The following is a 24,808-nucleotide window of genomic DNA, read 5'->3' as shown; positions in this document are numbered from 1 at the left end:
TGCTTCACAGCAGCAGGTTAAGCCAAACATAGTCAAAATGTTCAGGCTCCGCTCCGGTCCGGTCAGGTCAAGATCCGTTATTGCAATCGCACCAAACCAGAAAAAGAATGGCGGGAAGATCCGGTTTGTCAGATTAAAATAAAGTAACAACAGATCATAATTCTTATATGTTTTAAAAAACTATACCGTTGACTGGATGCAAACTATTGGTACTTCAACAGACCAGAAAGCAGATTTCTCATCTCCATCAGAAACTGCACATATGCTGGATGCTGATGGGGATTTTTTAAATATGTCATATTAAATTAAGCTGTTCATTTCTGCATGTTTTGCTTCTACGAATTTAATGCTAATATTGCGCATGCTCTCCTTGAGCTCCGAGGATAAGTCAGCGCGCTGCAAGACGGGAGGAACAGCAGAGGCTGTAGGCTTTGCTTTGGGCAGGAGGTCTGGAGCGCTGCGGGACGGAGAATGTGGGATTTCAGGGTAACAGAAGAAGCGGCGCAAGTGACGTTTAGACACTTTCGTCAGACAACATGTGGTAATTTTTAAGTGTTTTAAGCCAGGTTGGGTCCAGATTAGCCAGCAGGTGGGTCCGGATCTGAACCTTGGTTCGCTAATCCATGACCTCTGCATTAAACCGAAGCCAAGAGTAATGAATAACGTTGCAAGAAAAATAAGTAATGGAGTAAAGTATAGATACCTAAAAAGTGTACTTAAGTACATGAAGAAGTACAGTATTTGTACTTCGTTACTTGACACCTCTGGATCCCATATAAAGGGATAATAACAAGGTTCATGAATATTAACAACTGCAATTTTGGGGTTTGTAGTATTTTTTGCAGTAGTTGATGTTTGCTTTCATTTTTTTTTTTTCCTAAACAAAAATTTTATTCAACTTTTAAGACCTTTAGTGATCCTAAACAGCATTTAAACTGGAGCAATACTGCATTATTGCTACGGAAAAAATATTGAATAGATATAAATATTGCAGAAAATCCCCAAAATACTAAAATCCCTGTAAATTCTGAGGCATCTTGGTCATGGAAACTACAAAACAAGCTTATATTTGGGGCAATCAATTTTTGTCTTAGTTTAGCTGAATAATTTCAGTAAATAGTTGCAGAATTTTCAGAAAAACTGACAGAAAGTCAGTTTAAAGCCTGTTTTGTGGTAATATGACAAAGCACCGTATAAGAGTCCTCAGCATATCTCATAAAGTAGTCAATTACCACAAAGCAACTTTGAAAGTAACTTGTAGGTGACCAGGAAAAGGGAACCATAAACATATCCCTATTATTATTATTTTATCAACAAACCCATAGTAGCAGCCTTTGGTCTCTGGAATTGTCTGATATGTTTTGCTACAATATATGCAAGTAAAACTCCTTAGTCCCTCCCATGTTTGCGAGCTTCCCTACTACACGACGAGCTGATCAGTGCTTACAAAAACCAAGGAGTTAATATTGATCACTAAAGGAGCCACACTAGACTAGAATAAGCCAAGGGGCAGAGCTGCCTCTGCTCCCTTAACAGCAGGAGTTTTCTCACTGAATGTGATGACATGCTGCAAACGTTTAATCACAGTTTGTAGCTAGTGGTGATGCTTTATGTTGCTGTGTTCGGAGTCTTCATCTCATGGATAAAAAATAGCAAATAGCTGGAAAAGGTAGTAAAAAAATCCAGTTTGGTTCTCTGCAGGAAACAGGAAACTGCAAAATGAGTCCAGTTAGAGACACATTGAGTAAGCTGGAATTGATCTGCACAGCCCCCTGGGTAGATAGAGGAACAGCATTGCTATAAAATTCCTTCACTTTTAAAACAGCAGTGTTTTCCATCTCCACCTCAGTATATCCCTCGGGATTTTGAAAAAGTATTTACTCCCTTGCAGATGTCTTCTGTTTTCAGTGGGTAATTTCTCAGATCATCAGATTTATTTGCTAGTTACAGTAAATAAATATTTTATTGAAAGGAAAAACCTTATACTGCATATGAAATATAATTACCTGCCTTACTGAATCATGTATACATATTTTTGGTAAAATTTTATTGTTATTTTAAAGTTTATCACAAAAAGGCAAAATACATGAAAGCTTTCCATACAGTTTAGATAGAATCTATTGTGTAAGTGGGACACACTTAAAGCGGTTTCAATAATGTCTGTCATATAGAACTGAATATTACAAGACAAATTAGGCTAAAGATAGCTGAAAAATTGGCACATCTTGTCCAAAGCTCGATAAATCAAAAAGCAGATAGTTAACAAGGTCATTGAGATTCATCAGCCAATCTTAGTGAGAGTCATTATCCACAAAAAGAGAAATCCTGGAATAATGAGGGGTTAAGACAGCATTGGCAACTCATTCTGGATATCACTCCTAAAATAACATCTAATACAATGAATACCTAACTTACCTCAATGATGGTCAAGGTTTCAAATATATCATTGGATGGGTAAAAATTAGTGTTGACCCAATTTAATGTCTCACATTTGCCAAAAAAATTTGTCCTAATTATCTCAGAGACTTCTGGGAAATATTATGTGGACTGGCGAGAAAAATGTTACTTTGTTGAAGGTTCTGGGTCCATTTAAACTAAGAAAACTTTTAAAAAGGGCCTCATACTTACAGTGAAAAACACGACAGGGCTAAACTAGTGTTTATCCTGTTTTGCTTGTTCTGATTGCCAACCATGGATTTCCCATCAAAGGGGTTCAAAAAGGTGTCCTGCAATCGTCAGCTTATCAGTGGAAGCTACTTTTCAACATATGACCAGATTTTTTGGATAGATTTTTGCATTTAAAAATATCTATATTTCTGATATTAAAAATTGTTTGACTTTCTGATGGATCTTGCTACATTTCTCCAGTGAGCTGCCACCTAATTCACAGTCATCCGCTTGCAGGTGGGGCTGATCAGTTTTACATATAAAACATAAGAAAGACTTCCCTGCACACACTCACCATCTCATCTTGCAACAGTAAATGTAGTGAGGACCATTTGTTGACTCTCATTGACTTCCAAAAATGTTCTGTCATTTTCAGCCCTTAACCCTAAAAATAACCCTAAACATAACCATTAGAAATAAAAATAGAGAATCCCTTTATTGTCCTGCAATGGGTAAATTGTGGCATTACAGCAGCTGTTACAGCAGAAGTGCTCACACAAATGTGGACCTTAAAAAGTGTACAAAAATAACAGAATAAGTGACAGATAAAAAAAAAAAAATATATATATATATATGAACAAATAAATACTGTACAGTGTTTTTGCAAATATAAATACTGTGTATATGAAGAATAGCTGTGGAATTTTACCATTACCCGTGAATACCTCACCGGCCTTGAACCCACCCATTACCAATATAGCTCATGAGGTCCAGCCAAAATTGTCAGGTTGGGTGGTGATGGATTCACCAATCCCATACAGCAAAAAACTGTATCGGTACACGTGTTGTTTCAAGAAAGTCATGTGTCGGATACAGGAGTTGTTTCTAAAAGACTGACTCACTAAACTGTCTTTAAAATCGTATCTGTCAAGATGATGATTCTGCTAAAAAAAATATCTCATCTTTTGCGGTTTATCATTAAAATGATCAAGAAGTTTGGAGCAGCCTAAAAGAAATAAGAGCGTTTCAGCCGTTACGTTTTTATTTTAATTTTATCGTTTGGTCATACTTTTCCGCTCAGTTATCACTCAACTTATCTGAATTAAAGGTAATTTCAAATTGACTCTTAGTTTATTTATTGGCTGCATCTAAAAATATCAAAGGTATTTTCAGTTTAAACATAGATATGAAATAACATAATATAACCTACAGTAACTTCAATTATATCAGTGAACTTGGTAACCAAATCCATTCAGTTTAGTCTGTAAAATAAGCTGCCTGTAGTGTCTTTAAAGGTCCAGCAGGTGTCAGTATTCTGTGAGACAGTATCAAAGCAGTAACAATACGGTTTCTTGCAGATTTAATTATCCATAAACGTAAATCCTCAGAATCCACAAAAGTACAGAAAATAATAAAAAACTCACTTGAAGGGGAAGAAAATGATGACAAACCAGCAGCAGTGGCTAAGTAGGAGGTGTATATATGGGAGAGAGAAACAAAGACCAGGCTAATCAGCAGATTGGGAGCAGGTGTGAACAAAGGAGTCTAGAAGGGAGCTAGTGAAAAGGAGACTGACACACGAGTTCAATAGAGAACAAACAAGAAATACCTAAGAACTCAAATACAATCAAAATAACTAGAATAACACAAAATGGGAATAAAACCAATGAAAACTCAAAGATAAAACTTAAAAAGAACCAAACCAAGACAAAAATGCCCTCAGTTTGTTAAAAATGTCCTCACTCCAATTGTTAAAAACTGGAAATGGTCCTCATTCTTATTCTAAAACAGGAGCACACACGCATAGAAAAACCACATCCTCTCACAACTTAAGTCAACTACAACATTTAGTAATACCTGGATTGGTATGTGAAATCTCAGGTAGACAAATCTTACCCAGAGAATGTCCAGCTTAAATTTTATCAACAAAAAAAACTCAAAAATCACCTCTTTTTTTTTTATATTTTTCCATCTCACCTGAAATATTACAAATGGTATCGATGGAAGTTTTTTAACATGAAAAAATACTTAACTTTGCTCTTTTCATTGTATCCAGGTTAAAAGCATCCAAGATGCCATCCGTTATAAGAAGCAACGCTTTAACTTCATGGGAGAGGAGGTCAATCTTTGTCCTTCTGTGGGGATCTTCATCACCATGAATCCTGGTTACGCTGGAAGAACAGAGCTTCCGGAGAACCTTAAAGCTCTTTTCCGGTAAGTCTAAGCAAAACCTAGTTCCCCCTGGTTGTCTATGGATGAACATTTTTATTGCCCCTGCTTTACTAGCATAGATGTTGAAATATAACTGAGAAGCTTAAAGAGGTTTCTCTTTTCACATGTCTTAACAGGCCTTGTGCCATGGTGGTGCCAGACTTTGAGCTCATCTGTGAAATTATGTTGGTGGCTGAAGGCTTTGTCAACGCCCGGATCCTGGCCAGGAAGTTTATTACCCTCTACACTCTGTGCAAAGAGCTGCTGTCCAAGCAGGTAGTACCTTATCCTTTAAGATGGAGGTTTTCAACAGGGGGTCCGCGACCCCTACGGGGTCCACAGAGGTACTGCATGGGGGTCAAAAAAGTTTTGGTTGAGTGGACTTTTTTTTTTAATATTCCCTATGCAATTTTTTTCCACTAATTGAAATGTCTTTAAATACACATTAACTTGAATTCATTGGTGTCTTTCAGTCATCAATGCAGAAATTCAGCGACACACAGGAGCTCTTTCAAGCTGGGCACCATTTAATTCACAACACCTGTCCCATCAACCAGGAATCAGAATCAGAAAAACTTTAATAATCCCAGGGAGAAATTACTTTCATTAAATCTGTAATAGAGTGACTATAGGACCAGTTTGATATAACACAATTTCATACAATATATATAAAATTAGAGGGTCCCTGCTCCATCTCGCCATCAGTTTGGGGGTCCTTGGCCTGGAAAACGTTTAAGACCCCAGTGGGTTTGGTTGGAAATGTTTCGGTACCTTTTTCACCTTAAAGCTTAAAACTCAACACAGCTGTTTATTTTGGAAACAAACCCTGTGAAAGAGCAATGACTCTGAGGCAAAACATAACCTCCATCATCAATACCACATATATCACTTCTACTAATATTGTAGAGTAAGTAGCTCTTGCAGCTGTTCTTACATTTTTCTGCCTAGCCCTAACTTCAGCATTGGAATGGAAAGTAACTGGTTCAAAAAAATTTGGGTAAACCTTGTAATTCCAAATTAGTAAATATTCTACAGTCTTACATATTTAACCATGTTATATGTTCTTTTATAAGAGCTGGGAGCTCAATATCCATGATTACTTTTATGGCTGCTTCTGCTTAGCTACTCATCAGGCCTATTTAACGTTGGACACTGGATTTAGGAAGAAAAAGGAGGGTAACAAGCTAAGCAGGGTCCTGTAAGCTACCAACTATAGTTTAAAGATATTAGATAGTTAAAATACGAGGGTTGGTGCTGCTTTAGTTTACATTCCACATATGTCAGTGCTTATTTCCAAAACCCTCTTGAAACAGCCAAATGTGACTTTCTTGCAAACAAGGAAAGCCTTTTAACCTTCCTGCAGCTCACAGAGCACAGAGTAGTGCACAGAAACAGGCGGGGGGAGTACTGCATTACATCATACTCTGATTATGCTCACTTGTTCTTTCTCAAAGGTAGAAACAGAATTTTAATAGCCTTTAACTGGAGAATGAATGAATTTTACCCAATTATTTTTTATAATTTAAATTATATTAAGTTGTTAACTGGCCACACTAAAAATTCTGTAGAATTGTCTGAAAGACATATAAAATAGATCAGCTGTGGCTCTTTAATTCTTTGGATGAGGCTGCAAGTTTGGAGGCACCACAAACGTCCCACGGATGCAAAGTGGTAGTTAATGTGCAGCACTTGGCACAAACCACTTGGAAGCCACTCTTCTCAAAATCTCTCCAATGTAATTTTGAAGTTTGAAACTGTCACTGCATGAGTCATGTGATCCATAGCGTAATTTTACGGCACCCTGACCTGTCTTTAAACACAAGAGTTAACTAAGCTAAAACTTGTATTTAGGCATCAACACAGGTATGAGACTTAACTTGATTTAACTCATTTTGGCTCTCTGATGTAGGATTTTAATTTGGCCTTATTCTTACACATAACTTCATTGCTTCTTAATCTGCTGGTCTAAATGTCTCTCCTATCAGATTTTATAAAAGTTCCGTGTTGCAGGTGGCCTTCACAGGGTGCTTAACCTGTAAGTCAAAGGTCAAGTGACTCTTGAATAAAAATTAGAAAGTTTTGCATTAAAACATTTGTTTATCTTGATGCAAGGCACCAGTCCACACATGCATCTGATTTCTCCTCGTAAACCTTTTTTTTTCTTTTGTCTCTCCCTTCAGGATCACTATGACTGGGGCCTCCGAGCCATCAAGTCAGTGTTAGTGGTGGCTGGCTCTTTGAAAAGAGGAGACCCTGGGCGAGCAGAGGACCAAGTACTCATGCGAGCTCTGAGAGATTTTAACATTCCAAAGATCGTGACCGAGGACATGCCTGTTTTCATGGGCCTGATAGGAGACCTTTTTCCGTCTCTGGAAGTCCCAAGAAAGAGAGACCTAGACTTTGAAAAGCATGTAAAGCAGTCGCTTCTGGACCTGAAGTTGCAACCTGAGGAGAATTTCATTCTCAAGGTAAGTACTTGAAATGGACATCAAGCTATATCCTGCAGGTGATTTCTTTTTAATTACAAGGAACTTCGACATTGAATCATATATAAAAGAAAATGTAATTAGATACTGTCTAAAATCTACAGAGTTGCCAAATGTAAGTTTCATCTTTAATAATTTTGACAGATATTACGGTTGCAGTGCTTTCATTTTGATTTATCCCGGCTCTCTCCAAAAGCTATTTTCCTCATGTCATAATGTTCCAGTGAGAAATACACATTAGTGTCAAACAAGACTGCAGCATCTGGATGAATTGGGCAAATATTGCAGAAAGCTGGTTGTTAGCTGCAGCGAGAGTTCAGGTGCCGGAGCTGACGACCTAATTTTAGTCATTATGTCACACGGGAAGCCAAATACACACACAAGCACCGGATCAGGCTATGTGTCAGAGACAGGACTACGCCAGACCAAGGGAAATAAGTGCAATTTGCCTCAGGTCAAACAGACACAGGAATCACGCAATAACACTCTATCAATGGAGGCTGGTGCTGCAACACGCCACTTAACCCTGACTCTGTGAGAGACAACATAGAAATAAACAGAGAGGAGGAGAAAATGAGTGAGGGAGGAAGTAGAGGATACGAGAGAAAATGGCAGACCGTTCAATACAAAACAAGCTTCCACCCTCAGAGCTTGAACTTTTCCCATCTTTGCTCGAATGCCCAACCTTTTGATTTCAGTCGAATCAGGAGAGAGCCAATGTCTTTAGCATTAGCCTGGTCTAGCATCAGGCGTCCTCAGATCAAAGCGCTAATCAGGCCAGGCCTTTGGGTTCGGGTTGAATGGAGGTGGAGTAGGAACCAGCTCGATGGTATTGATCGTTTTAGGCTATCTGTAGTTTTGAGGAAACTAAAAAAAATCTTTTCTCCTTTAGTTATTATGAATCTCCTGAAAATGAACTTTATCCTTGTTGGATGGGTGGTATTTTAGCTTAAAAAAATATTTTATTTTATTCTAGGAATCATTATAGAATTGTATTAAACAACAGAATGTTGTTTGCCATCTAACTGATTTTTGCATGTAAGAAAAAGGGAGAAAGGGTCTTATTTTTGTTTCAACTGGCTTTTAAATGGAATTACTATAAGAGGTGGAATTTCATTCAAGCAATAGGAAAACTAATATTGAGTTCCATATGTTTGGTGTCACCATCATTGTATAGATCAGGCATGTTTAAGTTCAGTCCTTTAGGGCCGCTGTGCAGCAGGTTTTAGATGTGTCCGTGCTTCAGCACAGCTGATTCCCAATAAAAGCTTTGCTGAACTGCAACCATCAGAATCGGCTTTGCTGTAGCATTGAAACCCTGCTGGACGGCGGCCCTCAAGGATTGACTTTGGACATACCTGCTATAGTTGATTATTCCATGTCAGAAGATGAGTTCCCTTGAACAAAGATAATAATACTGGGATTTGCTGCAGGACAAGCCACAAAGTCATTATCTTCTCCTGAGTAAATGTTCTCCCAGCTTTTGTAACTGGCCCATCAATATGTGGTAGACTGCTTGCCCAAGCTGATAGTCTTTTTATTTCTCTCACATCTCGTGACAAGTTCTGACAACTTTTAGGGACAAGAATGGTGGGTTGTCTGGTTGCCTTCCATCTGTGTTGAACCAGTGTTGCACAGGTTCCTTCATTCGGATAAAGATGCAATAGACCACACCTTTTTAAAGGAACAATGACATAAAAAAGGCATTTAAAAACTTTCCATCTGATGTCAAATGAGTGTTCAAAATCCTATTTGTAACCATTATAGAGTTATACCTACTGTTGACCCTGCCTCATCCATCTACATAGCATTATCTGACTATTACACTTAATGTCAACTTGATTTTTACGCTTCCATATTGATGTAAATAAACTGCATCCTTAACATATTTTTCTGATGCTTCACTTTTTGTCATTGAGTTTTATTGTATGACAATTTGTAAGATTTTGAATAAGTCTGCCTTGTAAATTTGGGTAATTAGCTCTTAGTCTTATAGCACATATTAAATATAGTGTCTGCACTAGTTATTGTAAGTTAAATATATCCAAGTTTATTATGTTAATACAGCAGGCCTAATTCAGTCAACTCCCTGTCAATGAGTGACTTTCCGGTACCACATGAATGGCACATTAATTATACAGTAATATGAGTTTTGACATTTGATGTTTTTAGAAGTCCCCTGTTGTCAATTATTCTGCTTCATATACAAAAGTCTTTGTGCTGCACCTGACTGTGGCATTTTGCTAATTTATTATGCATGAAATGAGGAGATTAAGTAGAATGAACATCACTGTCTTAATGAAGCACTGGATTATTGTGGAAAATGATTCCTGGTAATAGGCATTCATCTTAATCCCTTCTCTGCCTGTATGTAAGGTAGTGCAGCTCGAGGAACTGCTGGCGGTACGCCACTCTGTGTTTGTGATTGGCAATGCCGGCACGGGGAAGAGCCAGGTGATGAGATCGCTCCAGCGGACCTATCAGAACATGAAGCGGCGGCCCGTGTGGGCAGACCTCAATCCAAAGGCCGTGACCAATGATGAGCTCTTTGGGATCATCAACCCAGCAACCAGAGAGTGGAAAGACGGTGATTACTGCGTCCTTCAGAACAAGGATTTGATTAACACAAAGTGTTTAATGACGTGCCTCGAATAGCCTGCATCTGAACTCCTCTTCTCACAGGGCTCTTCTCCAGTATAATGCGTGAACTGGCCAACATTAGTCACAATGGGCCTAAGTGGATTGTTCTGGATGGAGACATTGATCCAATGTGGATTGAGTCACTCAACACAGTTATGGATGACAACAAGGTGTGAGAAACTAGTGTGTTTTAATAGGCTGAATTCTCTGCTTTGTACTGACACAACATTAGTCCTTACCTGTGAAAATGTGTGCTGATCACTGAAAGTATAATGTATTTTTTTATAAGTGATAAGTGTATCACTAGACAGTGTTTATTTAATGCTTTAGTAATAAGAGCAGGTGACATTTGATTTAATCAATTTATTTATTTGACAGGGACAGTGTACATTAATAAGCATTCCTGCAAATGCACCAGAATGAGACAAAAGGCTATTTTTCATCTGTTGTCCCTGGACAGATCTTAAAATTTTCTACTTAAAAAAAAAAAACACAGTAAACATTTTACAATGGAGAATACAAATGGAAAAAGAAATAAAAACAGCTATAACTCTTCAAAACTGGTTTAAAAATACAGAATAAATGTTCGCTGGACCACAGATTAATATATATATATATATATATACACACATATACATACATACATAAACACATATATATACATAAGCAGTGATCAAGTGTGTGAACAGATACAGCTGGTTTCACTGAATGAATGTGTTATAAAACTAACTATTCTCTTTCTGTTAGGTTCTGACTCTGGCCAGTAATGAGCGTATCCCTCTGAACCCCAGCATGAGGCTGGTGTTTGAGATTAGCCACCTTCGCACTGCTACTCCTGCTACTGTGTCTAGAGCAGGTACAAAAACTCACTAACTTATTTCCATGCTTCCTTTTTTTTTTTCTTCCTTAGTTAAGTTTGTTTTTTTCTGTTAAATTTTTACAATCCTAAATCGAGGTGTATTTTTTAAGTACATGTTGACAGGAATGAGACCAATAGGAATATAGAAAGCCTGCTCTCCCATTAGATTACACTGTCCTTCAACTTAAGTGTATTTTGTTTGAATGTTCACATTTGACATTTGACCACAGATTCTAGTCATTACTTGGGGACTGAAAAGAAAAAAAAAAGAACTTTAGCATTCACGCACACTTATGGTTTTCTTATCTAGATAAGTAATTTTTTCTTAAAATAAGTGCATTTGTTCTTGGATTGAGGAATTAAAAGAGACACATTGCCAATCGAATAAGACAATTTACACTTAAAACAAGAACACAATTGCATTGTCTTATTTCAAGTGCATCTTATCTAATTATATTATTTTAAGAATAAATATATAAATTTTGTTGGCATATCATCTCATTTACCTACTCAAATTAAGGGTAAATACACTTAATTTAAGATTTTTTTAAATTTATTTCTAGATCCTTTTTCCACCAGCACATTCAAATCTTTTTTTTTTGTTCAGATCAATCTGCAGTGTCTCAACACCTGTGAGAAACTTTTTTTGATTTACACACAAAAGCAAAACGGCTTCTAATCTGAGAATCTTCCTCGACACAATTGTTGTTTCCCCTCATGGCTTTCGCTCAAAATTGGTCCACTTGTTGTAATTGCCTAACAAATTACCAGGTGTCATTTGTGAGACAATTTTTGCAGGTGTGAGGGTTTTGTAAAAGAAAAGAGTTGGACTCAAGGGAAATGGAGTAAAGATTATGAATATTTTTTTTCAATAAAAAAAAGTCATGTGCCATTTTTTCCCCACTCATTTTTGTTGATCTGTTATATATTAGTATTTAACTTGAATGCCGCATTGATACATTTGGAAGGCACTGTATGTTTGCTTGTATGCTTTTAACACAACCTGTGGTAAAGTGGAGTGCTGGTCTCTTCTCTACCAAGGTATTCTGTACATAAACCAATCAGACCTCGGTTGGAGCCCACAGGTGTCCAGCTGGATCGATAGAAGGAAAGTCCAGTCTGAGAAAGCAAACCTGACCATCCTCTTTGACAAGTATCTTCCTTCCTGTTTGGATGCCCTCAAATCAAGGTAACTAGTTGTTTTTTTTTGTTGTTTCTTTACTGGGATGGGAAGTGCTGACCATATTCTGTTGAGTTCCTGTGTGGAGTGGGCATGTTGAAGGGGGGGGATAAACAGGGAGTGACTCAGAAGAACTGGATGTGATCCTACATTCGGTACAAGGACCATTTGCTTCCTCTGACACCATCATCATTGCTGCTGGAGCAAACAACAGGAAGCAGGGGAGTGATGAATGTATTGTGCTCACAACAATTTCTAAATATGCACCACAGCTCATATATTTGTCATCTGGTGTTTCGGAAGTACGTGATTGAAATTGTTAGTTCACAGAACCCTTTGTCCATTCTGTGATTTCTGTAAGCCAAAAACAAAAATCTGTAACACATTAGGAAACAGTTCTGGTAAAAAAAATTATTTATTGCCAAAGTTGGTATGATTGGCTAAATCATTGGATTTAATTGTGTTATAAATAATTTTCTGTTGCAATGCTTTTATAAAATACAAATTGGATGCAGAGGATTAAAACAAACTTTGTTTTCTTTTTAGATTCACTTAAATCTTGAATAAGATGTGTGTTACGTTGTTAATGTAAAGGCCAAATAGTTTTTGTCTTTGTGATCGCAAATTGACTCTATATATATATATTATCTATCAGGCATATTGCATTTGTTTTAAAGCTCCTATTTTACCTACAGTATCTATTATCAGAGGAAAAGCAAAGATTTTCAGTGAAAATCTAACCAGAGAAGTATTCAAGCTTTAAAAGTCTTTTGGAGCTATGTCTAAAAACCTGGTAAATTCTCTTCATCAGTTTAAACCACAATGACAAAGAACAACTCTTTTTAGCCTGAATAAAAAGTATAAATAGTCATAATCAGGTGAAAGGGGAACTGTTTTATTGATGATGAATAATCTAGCTTAGACTCCAGCCTGCTATACACTGGACGTTTTACCAGTATCACCGTCTGAGTTGAAGCAAATTTCACATCATCATGGGCTGAGAGTGTCATCATGTGTTAGGGTGTTGTGCGCGCTTTGGTGGTGCAGTGATTAGCACATGCGACCCATGTATGGAGACCTTAATTCTCAAAACGGGCGACCAGAGTTCAAATCCGACCTGTGGTCCTATCCCACATGTCTCTTCCTGTCTCTTATTCCCCCTTTCCTGTCAGCAGATTGACCTTAAAAACTAGCGGTTGGTTGATTAGACTTTTTTTTTATATTCCTCACTGCAATTTTTTTCCACTAATTGAAATGTCTTTTAATATACATTAACATGAATTCATCACATTGTAGTAAACAGATAAATGGAGGCAGAAGATGTATTTCAGTCCTCAATGAACACATCCAGTGACATGCAGGAACTCTTTCAAGCTGGGTACAATTTCACTCACAACACCTGTCCCATTGAGCAGGAATCAGAATCAGAGATACTTGAATAACCCGAGGGAGAAATTACTTTAGCTACATTACTCCATCTGTAATAGAGTGACTATAGGACCAGGTTGATATAACACTATTCATACAATATATATAATTAGGGGGTCACACGCTCCATCTGGCCATCAGTTTGGGGGTCCTTGGCCTGGAAAACGTTGAAGACCCCTGTGTTAGGGTGTTGCCACAATCACAAAAAAAGCTCAAGAGTGAAAGTGATGTTATTAAACCAAAACAAGTTGTAACTAGTGTCCAGTATGGTAGTGGTAGCTTCATGTTAGGGAGCTAATTTTGTCCGAGAGATCAAGAAACCCATAAACTACCAACAATGACACGTTCAGGGACAAAGATGGAAGAGCCCAGCAAACTAGGCAATGCTCAATGTTTCATTCCCTCAAATTTGAATGACATTTGCTGCTGGATATTATTTTTCAAAGTACCTTACTTCTAAGTGTTTTTGATTCGTTGTGATGAAATTGACACCATATAGCTTTAAAGCCAAAACAAACACACAGTTTCAACTGTGAAGCAATGCACCTTTTACTCCTAGTGGCAATAGAGCATTGCTGAAGGCTTAGAGAACACTGAGGGGGCAACATCCAAACATATCAACAACTACAAATACAAACTGTTTTCAAAATGGGGATTATTTGTTAAAGCCATGTACATGGCAGTCATTTGATATATTTGATTCAGGATTTTTCAGTTCTAACCATATGATTTTTGTCTTATTTTCAGGAAAAAAAATATTTAAAAAGTTTCTTAAAGGCTTCAAAGAGAATGTGTTGGAGCTCATCTCCATAAGTGACATTTGACCAAATATTAGTCAATGTGCATGCATGCCATACAACTAATTGCATCTGTTTGTAGCATCCTCATTCTACCCTAGAAAGGATCATACTAAAGATGTTCCATGTAAACCTTACAGTAGTTTTATGTATATGTGCATATTACATTCACCTATTTGTCCTTCACTGTGTGAACAGTAGTGCATTTCTCCCCTGCCTGAGGACCAGATCAAGAGTTTAGATTTTGACTTAATATTTCTGTCTTTGGTCAGGTTCAAGACAATCATCCCTATCCCTGAGCAAAGTGTGGTACAGATGCTGTGCTACCTGCTGGAGTGTCTTCTGACTCCAGGAAACACGCCAGCGGACTCTCCCAAGGATCTATATGAGCTCTACTTTGTCTTTGCTGCGATCTGGGCCTTCGGGGGAGCCTTGTTCCTGGACCAGGTACTTTGTGACCTCTGGACATGTGAAATGCTTACTAAGTAGTTGCACAAGCTAAAAGAAAAGAAATAGGGGTGATAGCTAAAGTGTCTTTTCTTTTTTTTATCCTTCATAATGCAAAAATGTTTCCTGGATTATTATTTAAGCCCTGATGGCTCCTATGGAACTTGACATTGTGTCTATTTATACAAAGTCATTTGAATGTTATTTTCTTTTGAAGCAATAATATTTTTTCTCATAAAGGCAGAGATCTCCATCTAAAAATGAAAATGGACTGCATTCCCATTCTGAAACACACACAGGCTGGCTGAATCTCAATCAGCAGGAGAGCTGTGGCAAGCAGTTGCTTAGCAATCCAGTTAGTTCAGTACAGTAAGCGCGTCCATCTAAGTTATGGGATAAAACTGCTTTCCCCTTGGTACAAATGTACTCCACTTTATTTTCCCATCACAGATGCATTTAAATGCTAAGTGGTTTTATTGACTGGAGAGGCAGTGGTGAATGGAGGAGACAGGTATCAAGGGTTGGGAAGAAGGAGAGGAAGGCGGGGAACTGCTAGCCAGGAGGTGATGGGACTTCTTCACTGCCTGAATCACATGGATGGATAGATAGGTCTGCCATCTCTCATTTTGTTCCCTTCAGCTGCTGTAACTCATCTGTGTGTTGCAGCCCTTTATTTGTCCTTTGGTTTGTATTCACACCAGTGTAAATCAAACGCACAGATCCATAGCTGCTGTATGGAGGAGAAAAAGAAGAGAGGAAGTCATTTTACAATATTGAACGCTTGCCTACCCTCTGTGCCTCTGTGTGTGTGCTCTGTGTGAAAGCAGCTGGTGGACTACAGAGTGGAATTCAGCAAGTGGTGGGTTGCTGAGTTCAAAACCATCAAGTTCCCATCGCAGGGCACTGTGTTCGATTACTACATCGACCCGGAGAGCAAGAAGTTCGAACCGTGGTCCAAAATTGTCCCCAAGTTTGAGATGGATCCAGATATACCTCTTCAGGTAAGCCTCAACCAAGGCAGCTCTGGGCATAGACTGACTGTCATCATTCCTCCCAGGTTCTCTGGAGAATTCTTAAAGTCGTCGGGAAGTCATATTCAAATGTCAAATCATTCTGGCTTAAACATGTACATAAATGTACTCTTTACCAGACTACAATTTCCCAAAAGTTAGAAAATTTTCAGTTTAAAAAAAAATCCTGTCTTAAAATCTGGGCTTTTTGTTTTCGTTATCTTATGCAGGTCAGTTAGTTATACTTCAGCCTGTGGCCAATCATATATCAACGGTCATCTTCAAATCAAATTTTTTCGGTCATAGCATCTTGATTCATATGTCGCAGCTAATATATGCAACGGTTGTAATAAGAAATAAGAATAATTTACTTTACCATTCAGTTCCGTCCCAGTGTTCACGGGGATGGACGTCTGTGTCTTCGGCAGGCGTAGAGCTAACAAAACTGGCAGCGTTGTGCAGAGGAGCAGAGGAGACTCATCCACAACCTCCGACACAAATCTTTGCTCGTCTTGCATGTTTCCGCTGTCCATAGCGTTCCTTGACAGTGTTGTTGCTAAGTGCTAATTGGTTCCAATGTAATTTCCCATTGGGAACCTACTAGCACTAAGTTGCTAACTGGTTAACAAGTTGCTTCTGAGACACCGGCCACAATCAAACTTGCTTGCGAACCTTCCGCCACAACAGTCCTGCTCCCTTGATAATCTACCAATCACCTTTGCTTTATTCGCTCGTGTATAATCGGGCACCACTCGGGAGAATTCGGAACTGCAACCGTTGGAACAGCTGCTTCCCTACGACTTTAATAGTTTTATTATCTATCTTAAGCTTTTATCCAGACTGCTGCGATAAGAGCCTTGAATTTCACTCATGGTTCTTTTGCCAAAGAGGCAGGAACACAATTACCCCATTTACACTACCCTTGAAAAACCGTACCGAGACCGGTCCGAGCTCAGTAACTGAGATAACTTATCGTGTGTAAATGGAAAGCAAACTGAACCGAGCTAACTGCAGACCAGTTCCAGAGGTGGGCTCGGCTCGGTTTTTTCCCTGGCTCGGTTCTCTGATAACAAGAGCGCATGAGCAGAACGCTTCATCTCCGTCTGGCTGCACATCGCGATTCACACTCCATTCCAGTAGTTGACGGTAATGCCCCTCCGGAAGTTGTTTGCCAACCAACACAAAAAAGAAGAAAAACAACTATAACTATAAATTTACTTTCTCAAGTAAATCCACGAAAGGTTGCCGTCTTTCCTGACCGTCTGCAAACACCGAAGTACAGCAATAATAATCAAGCATAACTTTCTGAATGGGACGGGTGCCAATATTTTGATTTGCTTGATTCCCTCCTTCTTCGTCTTCTTCTTCTTGTGTTTTATGGCGGTTGGCAAACAACATTTGGTGCATTACCGCCACTGCTTGATTTCCTCCTTCAATACTGGCAGTAATACCGCAGATTGTCACTAGGAGGCGAGGAGTCAAGGAACCGAGATTGCGTGATGTGTAAACGGTCATCAGAACCAAGCCTGGCCTGGTTAACTGATCCGAGCTTGGACCGGTCTTGGCATGATTCGGTTTTTCAAGGGTAGGGTAAATGTCCTGTTTATCCTTCCACACCCGCGTTGGGAAAGTTAATTTAAAAAGAGAATAGTTATAGTTAATAGTTACTCCTCCAAAAAAGTAGCAACTCAGTTCTTGCTAACTGAAAGTAACTAAATAATAGCCAAAATAACTATGCAGTTACTGTTTTATGATTTGGTGTCAAAGAAATTGGACAACGTTTTTTTTTTTTTTTTATTGGAATTTTAAATACAACTACAGGTTCAGTTATGGAATATAAGGTGGTTGATTAATTGATACATTAACCAATACATTTAAATGTTTAGACATCTGAAAACATAGAAAACTAATCTGCAATGTTTTGATGTGTAAAGTTTGACAAGTGAGTTGTTAAAATTATGTAGATATGTTGATAACTCTTGTTTTAAGTAAAAGAAAAATAAGATGTTTTTGGCTTTATTTTCTTGCACATTGACTGCTTTCAGTTGGCTCTAAAATAGATATGAAGAGGGAAAACTAATGAAATTTAACCAAAAAACAAATGCACTATTTCTGAAAACATCGATGCAAGACTGTATGATCCCAGGATTTTAGCATGATGAAAACATAAACCGTGCAAGTAAAATCATAATAGCTCTGAGAAAGCAACAAATGTATGTTGTTTAAAGGCAGCAGTTGTCAGTCAGTGTTAAGATGATGTTAGGAGCTTTTTTTAAATCCCAGCTCCTATAGTCTTTGTTCCTGCACATCATGAGCAGATCACAGAAACATTTAGTCTTCAATGAGAGCTTTACTGTAGGAACACTGTCATTGAATCAGTGATTCTGCTCTATAGTCTCTTCTCTGTGTTCATAGCTGTTACGTGCACCAAGTGGGCTTTAACGTGCACATTGACATCAGGTGCACTTAAACCAGAAAACTGTAGTCCTTATTTATACACCTTAAGTAACTAATCTGTTTAAAGAATAGCAATGATGAACGTGTTACTGCCTTAGTTACAGAGTTAGCTACTGGAAAAAGTAACGTAGTTACTGTAATGCATTACTTTATAATGCATTAGTACCAACACTAATAGCTGTTATATGTGGTTTGCCCACTGACCCTGCCACCAAAAAATGCAACTCATGCTAATACAACCACAAACTTTAGTGCATTTTACAGAACTTTATACGATAGATCCGCTCCAACTAGTGCACAATTGTACATGGAGAGAAAATAAAACAATTTTAACAGTTGAGCTGGAGGGAACATTTACAGAGACAGAAAAATGTTCAGGGCAGAATTTTATTCATGCAGTATAAGAATGTGGTGATTACTGAAAGAAAGGTACAAGAATTAAGGCAAGAATTGAATAAATCACTTTGTTCAAATTAGACTAAATTTGGAGAAGGATAAAAAATATCAAACAAAACTCTTTATTTATATATTCTATTTTGCCAAAAAGAAAGTGCAAATTTCCAGTGTCTAGCTGTGCAAATCTTAGAGACATGCCCCGAAAACTTGCCATTGGAATCTTTGCCAATGGCTCATCCAAATTTACACATCAACAGAATCGGTATTTTTAAATGTTACTGTTTTGATGTGAAACCCTAGACTGTGCAAAACATAAAAATAATGACGAAAAACACCTTATTTGCATGTTCCCTCTAATGTTTGTACCCTGATGGCTAACCACCTCTTTGTCCTTTACAGTGTTTTTTTTTTTACCTTTTTTATTATCCCTTTAACATCTACAGTCAAGTCATTGCCCCTTTACTTTAATGTGCTCTATTAAAAAAAAAAAAAATGCAAATAGTAACATAAGCAACATTAATCATTTTCTGTTTATTGCATCCAGATTGGTAGCTTTGAGCCCCAAGCTTAGCTTTTCTGGAAAATATTTTTTTATGTTTCCTAAATGTTTCTGCACCCTCTGTACAGGCTTGTCTGGTTCACACCACAGAGACAGTTCGCGTTCGTTACTTCATGGACCGCCTCCTGGAGCATCGAAGACCTGTCATGCTGGTCGGGAATGCTGGCAATGGGAAGTCTGTTCTAGTTGCGGATAAACTTGGATCAATGGATGCGGGGAAATACGTGGTCAGAAACGTCCCCTTTAACTATTACACCACATCTGCTATGCTGCAAGGTAAGGAAATGAGAATGTTGTCCATACCTACATCAGGCCTACACTCTGGTTTCCAAGTAGTTCTAATGATAAAATTGCAATAAAAAAATAATTCAATTAATCTTTTCAACATAATTAACACCTGTCTAAAGTTTGCATGGTTTAATGTGTGTGAATCATTTTGAGAAGCCATAAAATATAAAGCTGAAAGATAAAAAGAGAAGGGCAGTCTGTGAAGTTTTGATCTCCCACGCAGCTGTGCTGGAAAAGCCCCTAGAGAGAAAAGCGGGGCGCAACTATGGCCCTCCTGGCAACCGAAGAATGATCTACTTCATAGATGACATGAATATGCCGGAGGTGGATGCATATGGCACGGTGCAACCCCACACACTCATCCGCCAACACATGGACTACAACCATTGGTAAGACTAAGTTATTTTGCATTTAGATTAGCAATCCATCATTTGCATAGGAAAGCTGTATTACACAACCGTGCTGTTTGAAATAGACATATTTAACCTTGTAAATGTCATGTTTACCATCTGTTAATTGTGGGGCTTTACATATCAAGAGAAAAAGGAACAAAGTCTTTTTGAGATTTAAGAATTAATGATGACTTTGTTTTTTGAGGTTTGTAGAAATTGATTTGTCCACGACTTTTTAAAGAGGCGATAGAATGATTATATAGGGTAATTGGTGCTGGTTCTTAAGATCTCTTAATAGGGTGTGTAACATTGGTCAGCATATTTGCTATTCTATGAGCCCTAATGCAAGCCTGGTTAAAATCCCTAGAATGAAACCACAGGTTTTCTTCCTTTTATGGTATGCTCATGAATATTTCATGTATGCTGATTGGTTGGTTTACAACGAGCAAAGCTGCTGAGCGATGACACATCATGGCAACAAGCAGTCACTCACTGAAACATTGAGAATGTTGATATGGTAGGGTGAGCAGGTACGTCCTCTTTTTACCAGACATGTCGTGCTTTTCGTACCTAAAAAAATGTCTGGGGCAAATTTCAAATTCATCCGGGATTTTGGTCGACTACAGTGCAGGTCGTACTTGAAACACAGAGCACTCGAACCGAATCATCAACTCTGGGGCTGGTCCGGAAACCCTGGCGGATGGGGGCACCCAAACCTGTGACGGTATGTTGCCCCCCGCCTGTCTTACCATGCTTTGGTAGCACGGGGCCGTCTCGGCTAACATCACCGGGTTGGGTTCAGTCGATCCATCCCCCGCTGGCTCCCTGCCCCATCTGCCAGGGTTTCCGGACCAGCCCCGCAGTTGATGGCTTGGTTCGAGTGCCCAGTGCGGTCCAGTCAGCTGCCCAGCTAAAATGCTTAGAGCAGGGGTCTTCAAAGTTTTCCAGGCCAAGGACCCCCAAACTGATGCCGAGATGGAGCGTGTGAACCCCTAATTATATATATATTATGAAATTGCGTTATATCAAACTGGTCCTCTAGTCATTGTATTACAGATGAAGTAATGTAATAAAAGTAATTCCTCCCTGGGATTATTAAAGTATTCCTGATTCTGATTCCTGGTTTATGGGACAGGTGTTGTGAATGAAACTGTGCCCAGATTGAAAGAGCTCCTGTGTGTCGCTGAATGTGTTCATGATGTCTGAAAGACATCTTCTGCCTCCATTTATCTGTTTACTACAGTGTGTGAATTGATGTTAATGTGTTTTTAAAGACATTTCAATTAGTGGAAAAAATTGCAGGGGGATGTAAAAAAAATTGTACCTTCATGGATGCCTTAGGGGTCATGGACCCCCTGTTGATGACCTCTGGCTTGGAGCAAATAAACAGCTGGGCATCAAACTTTGCTGGGATCTTCTGACAGACAAACATAAACCATGCCTGTCGAGTCTTTGGATCCTTGGGAAGAGTGTGAAAATGTTATCCTTTCTCCGTGCAGCCTGGAACACTGCATTTATATCCATGGTTCTGGCTCATTTTCAATATTAATCTGCCTGCTTTGTAATTCTTGTAGAATTTAACCCAACTGTAGGCTAAACAGCTAAACTGGTGTCTTACATATACCTCTATTCATGTTCTTGGGCCAGTGAACCAGTGGGCTGGTCTGTATGTACATTTCGGGGAGTGACAAAAGTACAGGCCAGAACCAAATAAGGCAACATCCCCAAGTTGACATCAATTTGGGGCTTCGTTTGGATTCGCCCGTTTTATGTTGGAAGTTTAGAATTGTGAGATTTGAAGAGAAAAGAGGTGATGATGGGGTTTGAACTTCTCTGTACGTCCATTTCACCCACTGAACTATCGTTGTTCGTCTATGACAATGTAAACTCGGTTTTGCATTCTACGACCTCTTTAATTTCAAGTCCTACTGTATGATTTGGGAAAGGTTTCAACTTTTAATCATACGGCCTCACATGTTAAGCTTGAGTTTATGATCTACTCAAAGACTGCAAGATGCTTAGTTCACATGGTGGTGAAAAAAGCGTGACTCAGCATGCCTACACCACCTTGCATGCCAACTTACTTTCTCTTTAGTCTTTTCTGAACTGTCCTGTTATAAGCTTTAAAATTTCACAAGCTTAGCTGAGGCCTGAGGCCTTTCTTTTATCAGCGATATAAGTATTTACAGGAATATAGTCCACAAAAGTTGCTGCTATAAAATGATTGCAGATATCTTTCGCTTAAAGTTATGTATACTTCAGACCACGAAACTACTTAAAGTGCTATTTTAATAGAGGTGATCCCACTTTTCAGGTATAATTTATTTACAGTAGGTCTTTCTGGTCTTCAATAAATGATTAAACTGATCAGAATTTGAGTCATGAATAACACTACATTTAGCCATAGGAAGAGTGCTGCTGTGTTTAGGAAAAAAATCATTTTTAATCCACTAAAGTACACCGAGTGTTGTTAGACAAGAAAACTATTAGGCCATAAGTGAGCACATCACAACAATGCACTCAAAACCATATTCGGCAAATCGTGTTCTTGTTGCACACTTGACCACTCCTACGTGGTCTTATCTGACATGCTGGACTAAGTTTTTATTTAAGTATTTATTTATTTTGCAGTAACTACCTTATTTTGATAGCAGCAACCTTTTGTCATTAATTTGGTGTTGAGCATTGATTTTGGTCTCTATGCTGATTTAGGTTGTCTTGAGTACAACATTACCAAACATGCTCACTAACAAAGCTTTATACTGTAATCTCTAATCCAAGAAAATATTCTGCCGCTTAAGTAGGTGGCTGTTGATCGGTGGAGAAAGCAATCACCTAATTATGTTGTACTTATACATATTATATTTATATATAATTTATATCATTTTTCTGAGGTCCATATTTGTGTGACCATGTTTTTCAATAATCTTTTTGCTGCTGTAAACAACAGAATTTCCCCATTTTGGGTCAATAATGGGATTTTCTATTCTATGCTATTTGGTTCCAGTTTCCTGTCTTGTTACATATCAGTATGTTAGTATTCACATCAGGGTTCCAGTCTGTGGAATCCTTAAAAGTTTGTGAATTTGACAAAAGCAAATAAATAAATTTACCTTGAAAGTCCTTAAATGTTTGTCGATGTCTTAACTTTTATCCGCGGGTTGGGGTTCGACTGCTGTGAGTGGGTTATTTTTGTTTAAACGATCCAATCAGCCAATCAGCATATTTAACATAAGGGAAACACAGATGCATCCCTCTTCTGATGGGTTTAACAATCACTTTTACTCAGTCATAACGTCTGCGCCTAATGGCCAGAAAAGCAGATTTCAGGATGCATGGCTAGCTAAAAACCACTATGCTGAGTGGTTGTCAAAGGACCCCAAATGAACAGTGTAGCAGGTGCAGAGCCACAAAGTAAAGAGAATGAGCTGTATTGTCCAGCCTTGCTGCATGAGTTCATCACAAAAATAAACTTTTCAACCTGGAAGCATGTAGCTTATGTCTTTGTTTCACTTCAAAACATTTTGTTAAAATCATAAATATGATGATTACTTATGACTAAATAATTAAATTTCAATTAAATTCAGTTTATTTATATAGTGGAAATGCACAACACATGTCATCTCAATTAAGGCGCTTTACAGAGACAATTCAGCCAGATCATACAGTCAAATTAATTAAAAGTGTTCTATTTAAGCAAAACTAGTTGATTGCATCGACTCATTGGCTCGAGAGCAATCCCTCACACCAAGCATGCTTGTAGCGACAGTGGAGAGAAAATCTCCCTTTCAACAGGAAGAAACCTCCAGCAGAACCAGACTGTGTGAGTGGCCATCTGCCGAGGCCGACTGGGGTTTAAGGTGACAGAAGCAGACATACAGACAGAAGCAGAGAAACAAACGGCAACTGTCAACAATCTCCATAGGAGGCCCCATCCAGGAAACACACAGCCAGGCAGACAAGCTCCGAGCCAGCTCCCATATCAGAGCATGAAAGAGAGCACATACAGTTAGCCACAGTCAGAGAAACAGGACTACACTGGAAAACAGGCCAAGCTCCAACATCCACAAAAAAGGCATTAATGGCAGCATAAAATCAGTATATAAGTTTATTTGTCACTAACTGTAAAACTCTGATGACATTATAAAGTCAGATCCCTCAAAGACAGGTCATGTCTGACCTCCTGCAGGTTAATGTACCCTGCTGCTCCTACTCTTCGTAACCTTCACTAACTAGTTTAGCCTTGAGATGTTTAGATGTGTATTGCTGTTACAATTCTTGCTTTATTGTTTGACTGATTTTCATGATAAAGATGAGTACCACTAAAGATATTGATACAAATAATTATATTTGAAAAGTAGTTGTTCTAAGCCTAAGCTGCTATTAAGCAGGTCTTTAGTGTTTGTAAATTACCCTCCTTATAAAATTCAGGAAGCAGTCTGCCTTTATTACCATATGCTGCAACTTTTATGAGTGACAAAAGTTATATGTAGAAAGCAGGGCTGTGTGATTCCCCGTAAAAAGGATTTTGTTGCTCATCTCTCTGACACAGTGAGGCTATTATGAACATGGTTCCACTGCGTCAGACACCGGCCGACTGGATTAGACACGGTCAGCCCATTAGAGATATGCTTGGAGGACTTCAAGTATGAAATTGAGAGGAAGGAGGTTTCTTGGAAGATGCGCCAGCTTAAGAGGAAGCTAAGGTGTCCATGTCGGGGGGAGAAAAAGTACAGGGGAGAATTCTGTGCGAATGTTAGCGGATGTTGGTGGTTATGTGCAGGCAGAGAAGATGAATAATGATTTTTTTTTTCTTTTTTCCGCTGTGTGTGATCTGCAGGTATGACCGTAATAAGCTGCTTTTGAAAGAAATACACAACGTTCAATATGTTTCCTGCATGAACCCCACGGCTGGCAGCTTCACCATTAATCCCAGGCTCCAGGTAGGCAAAAACATTCAGGCCATATTCCCATGATATACCATAGGTTATGCGATACACTGGCATGGTTACATATGCTTCATTTTACCTTGCAAACTATAATAGGCAGAA

The 24,808-nt window shown here is 38.5% G+C and overlaps 1 protein-coding gene across 1 annotated transcript in view; it reads left to right on the top strand.

Annotated features, from left to right (window-relative positions):
• The window catches only part of dnah9 (dynein, axonemal, heavy chain 9), a 228,899-nt gene that overhangs the window by 77,072 nt on the left and 127,019 nt on the right, over positions 1–24,808 (top strand). The window contains exons 35-46 of the mRNA XM_015392821.1: positions 4,664–4,821; positions 4,956–5,094; positions 6,999–7,286; positions 9,681–9,891; positions 9,987–10,114; positions 10,692–10,800; positions 11,845–11,992; positions 14,481–14,655; positions 15,483–15,656; positions 19,146–19,353; positions 19,589–19,754; positions 24,598–24,700. Of these exons, the coding sequence (XP_015248307.1) occupies positions 4,664–4,821; positions 4,956–5,094; positions 6,999–7,286; positions 9,681–9,891; positions 9,987–10,114; positions 10,692–10,800; positions 11,845–11,992; positions 14,481–14,655; positions 15,483–15,656; positions 19,146–19,353; positions 19,589–19,754; positions 24,598–24,700 (2,007 nt within the window). The remainder of the gene's footprint in view (positions 1–4,663; positions 4,822–4,955; positions 5,095–6,998; positions 7,287–9,680; positions 9,892–9,986; positions 10,115–10,691; positions 10,801–11,844; positions 11,993–14,480; positions 14,656–15,482; positions 15,657–19,145; positions 19,354–19,588; positions 19,755–24,597; positions 24,701–24,808) is intronic.

The sequence above is a fragment of the Cyprinodon variegatus genome, unplaced genomic scaffold, assembly GCF_000732505.1.
Source record: "Cyprinodon variegatus isolate N-32 unplaced genomic scaffold, C_variegatus-1.0 Scaffold608, whole genome shotgun sequence".
NCBI classification, from domain to species: Eukaryota; Metazoa; Chordata; class Actinopteri; order Cyprinodontiformes; family Cyprinodontidae; genus Cyprinodon; species Cyprinodon variegatus.
This window is presented reverse-complemented; position numbering and strand designations above follow the sequence as displayed.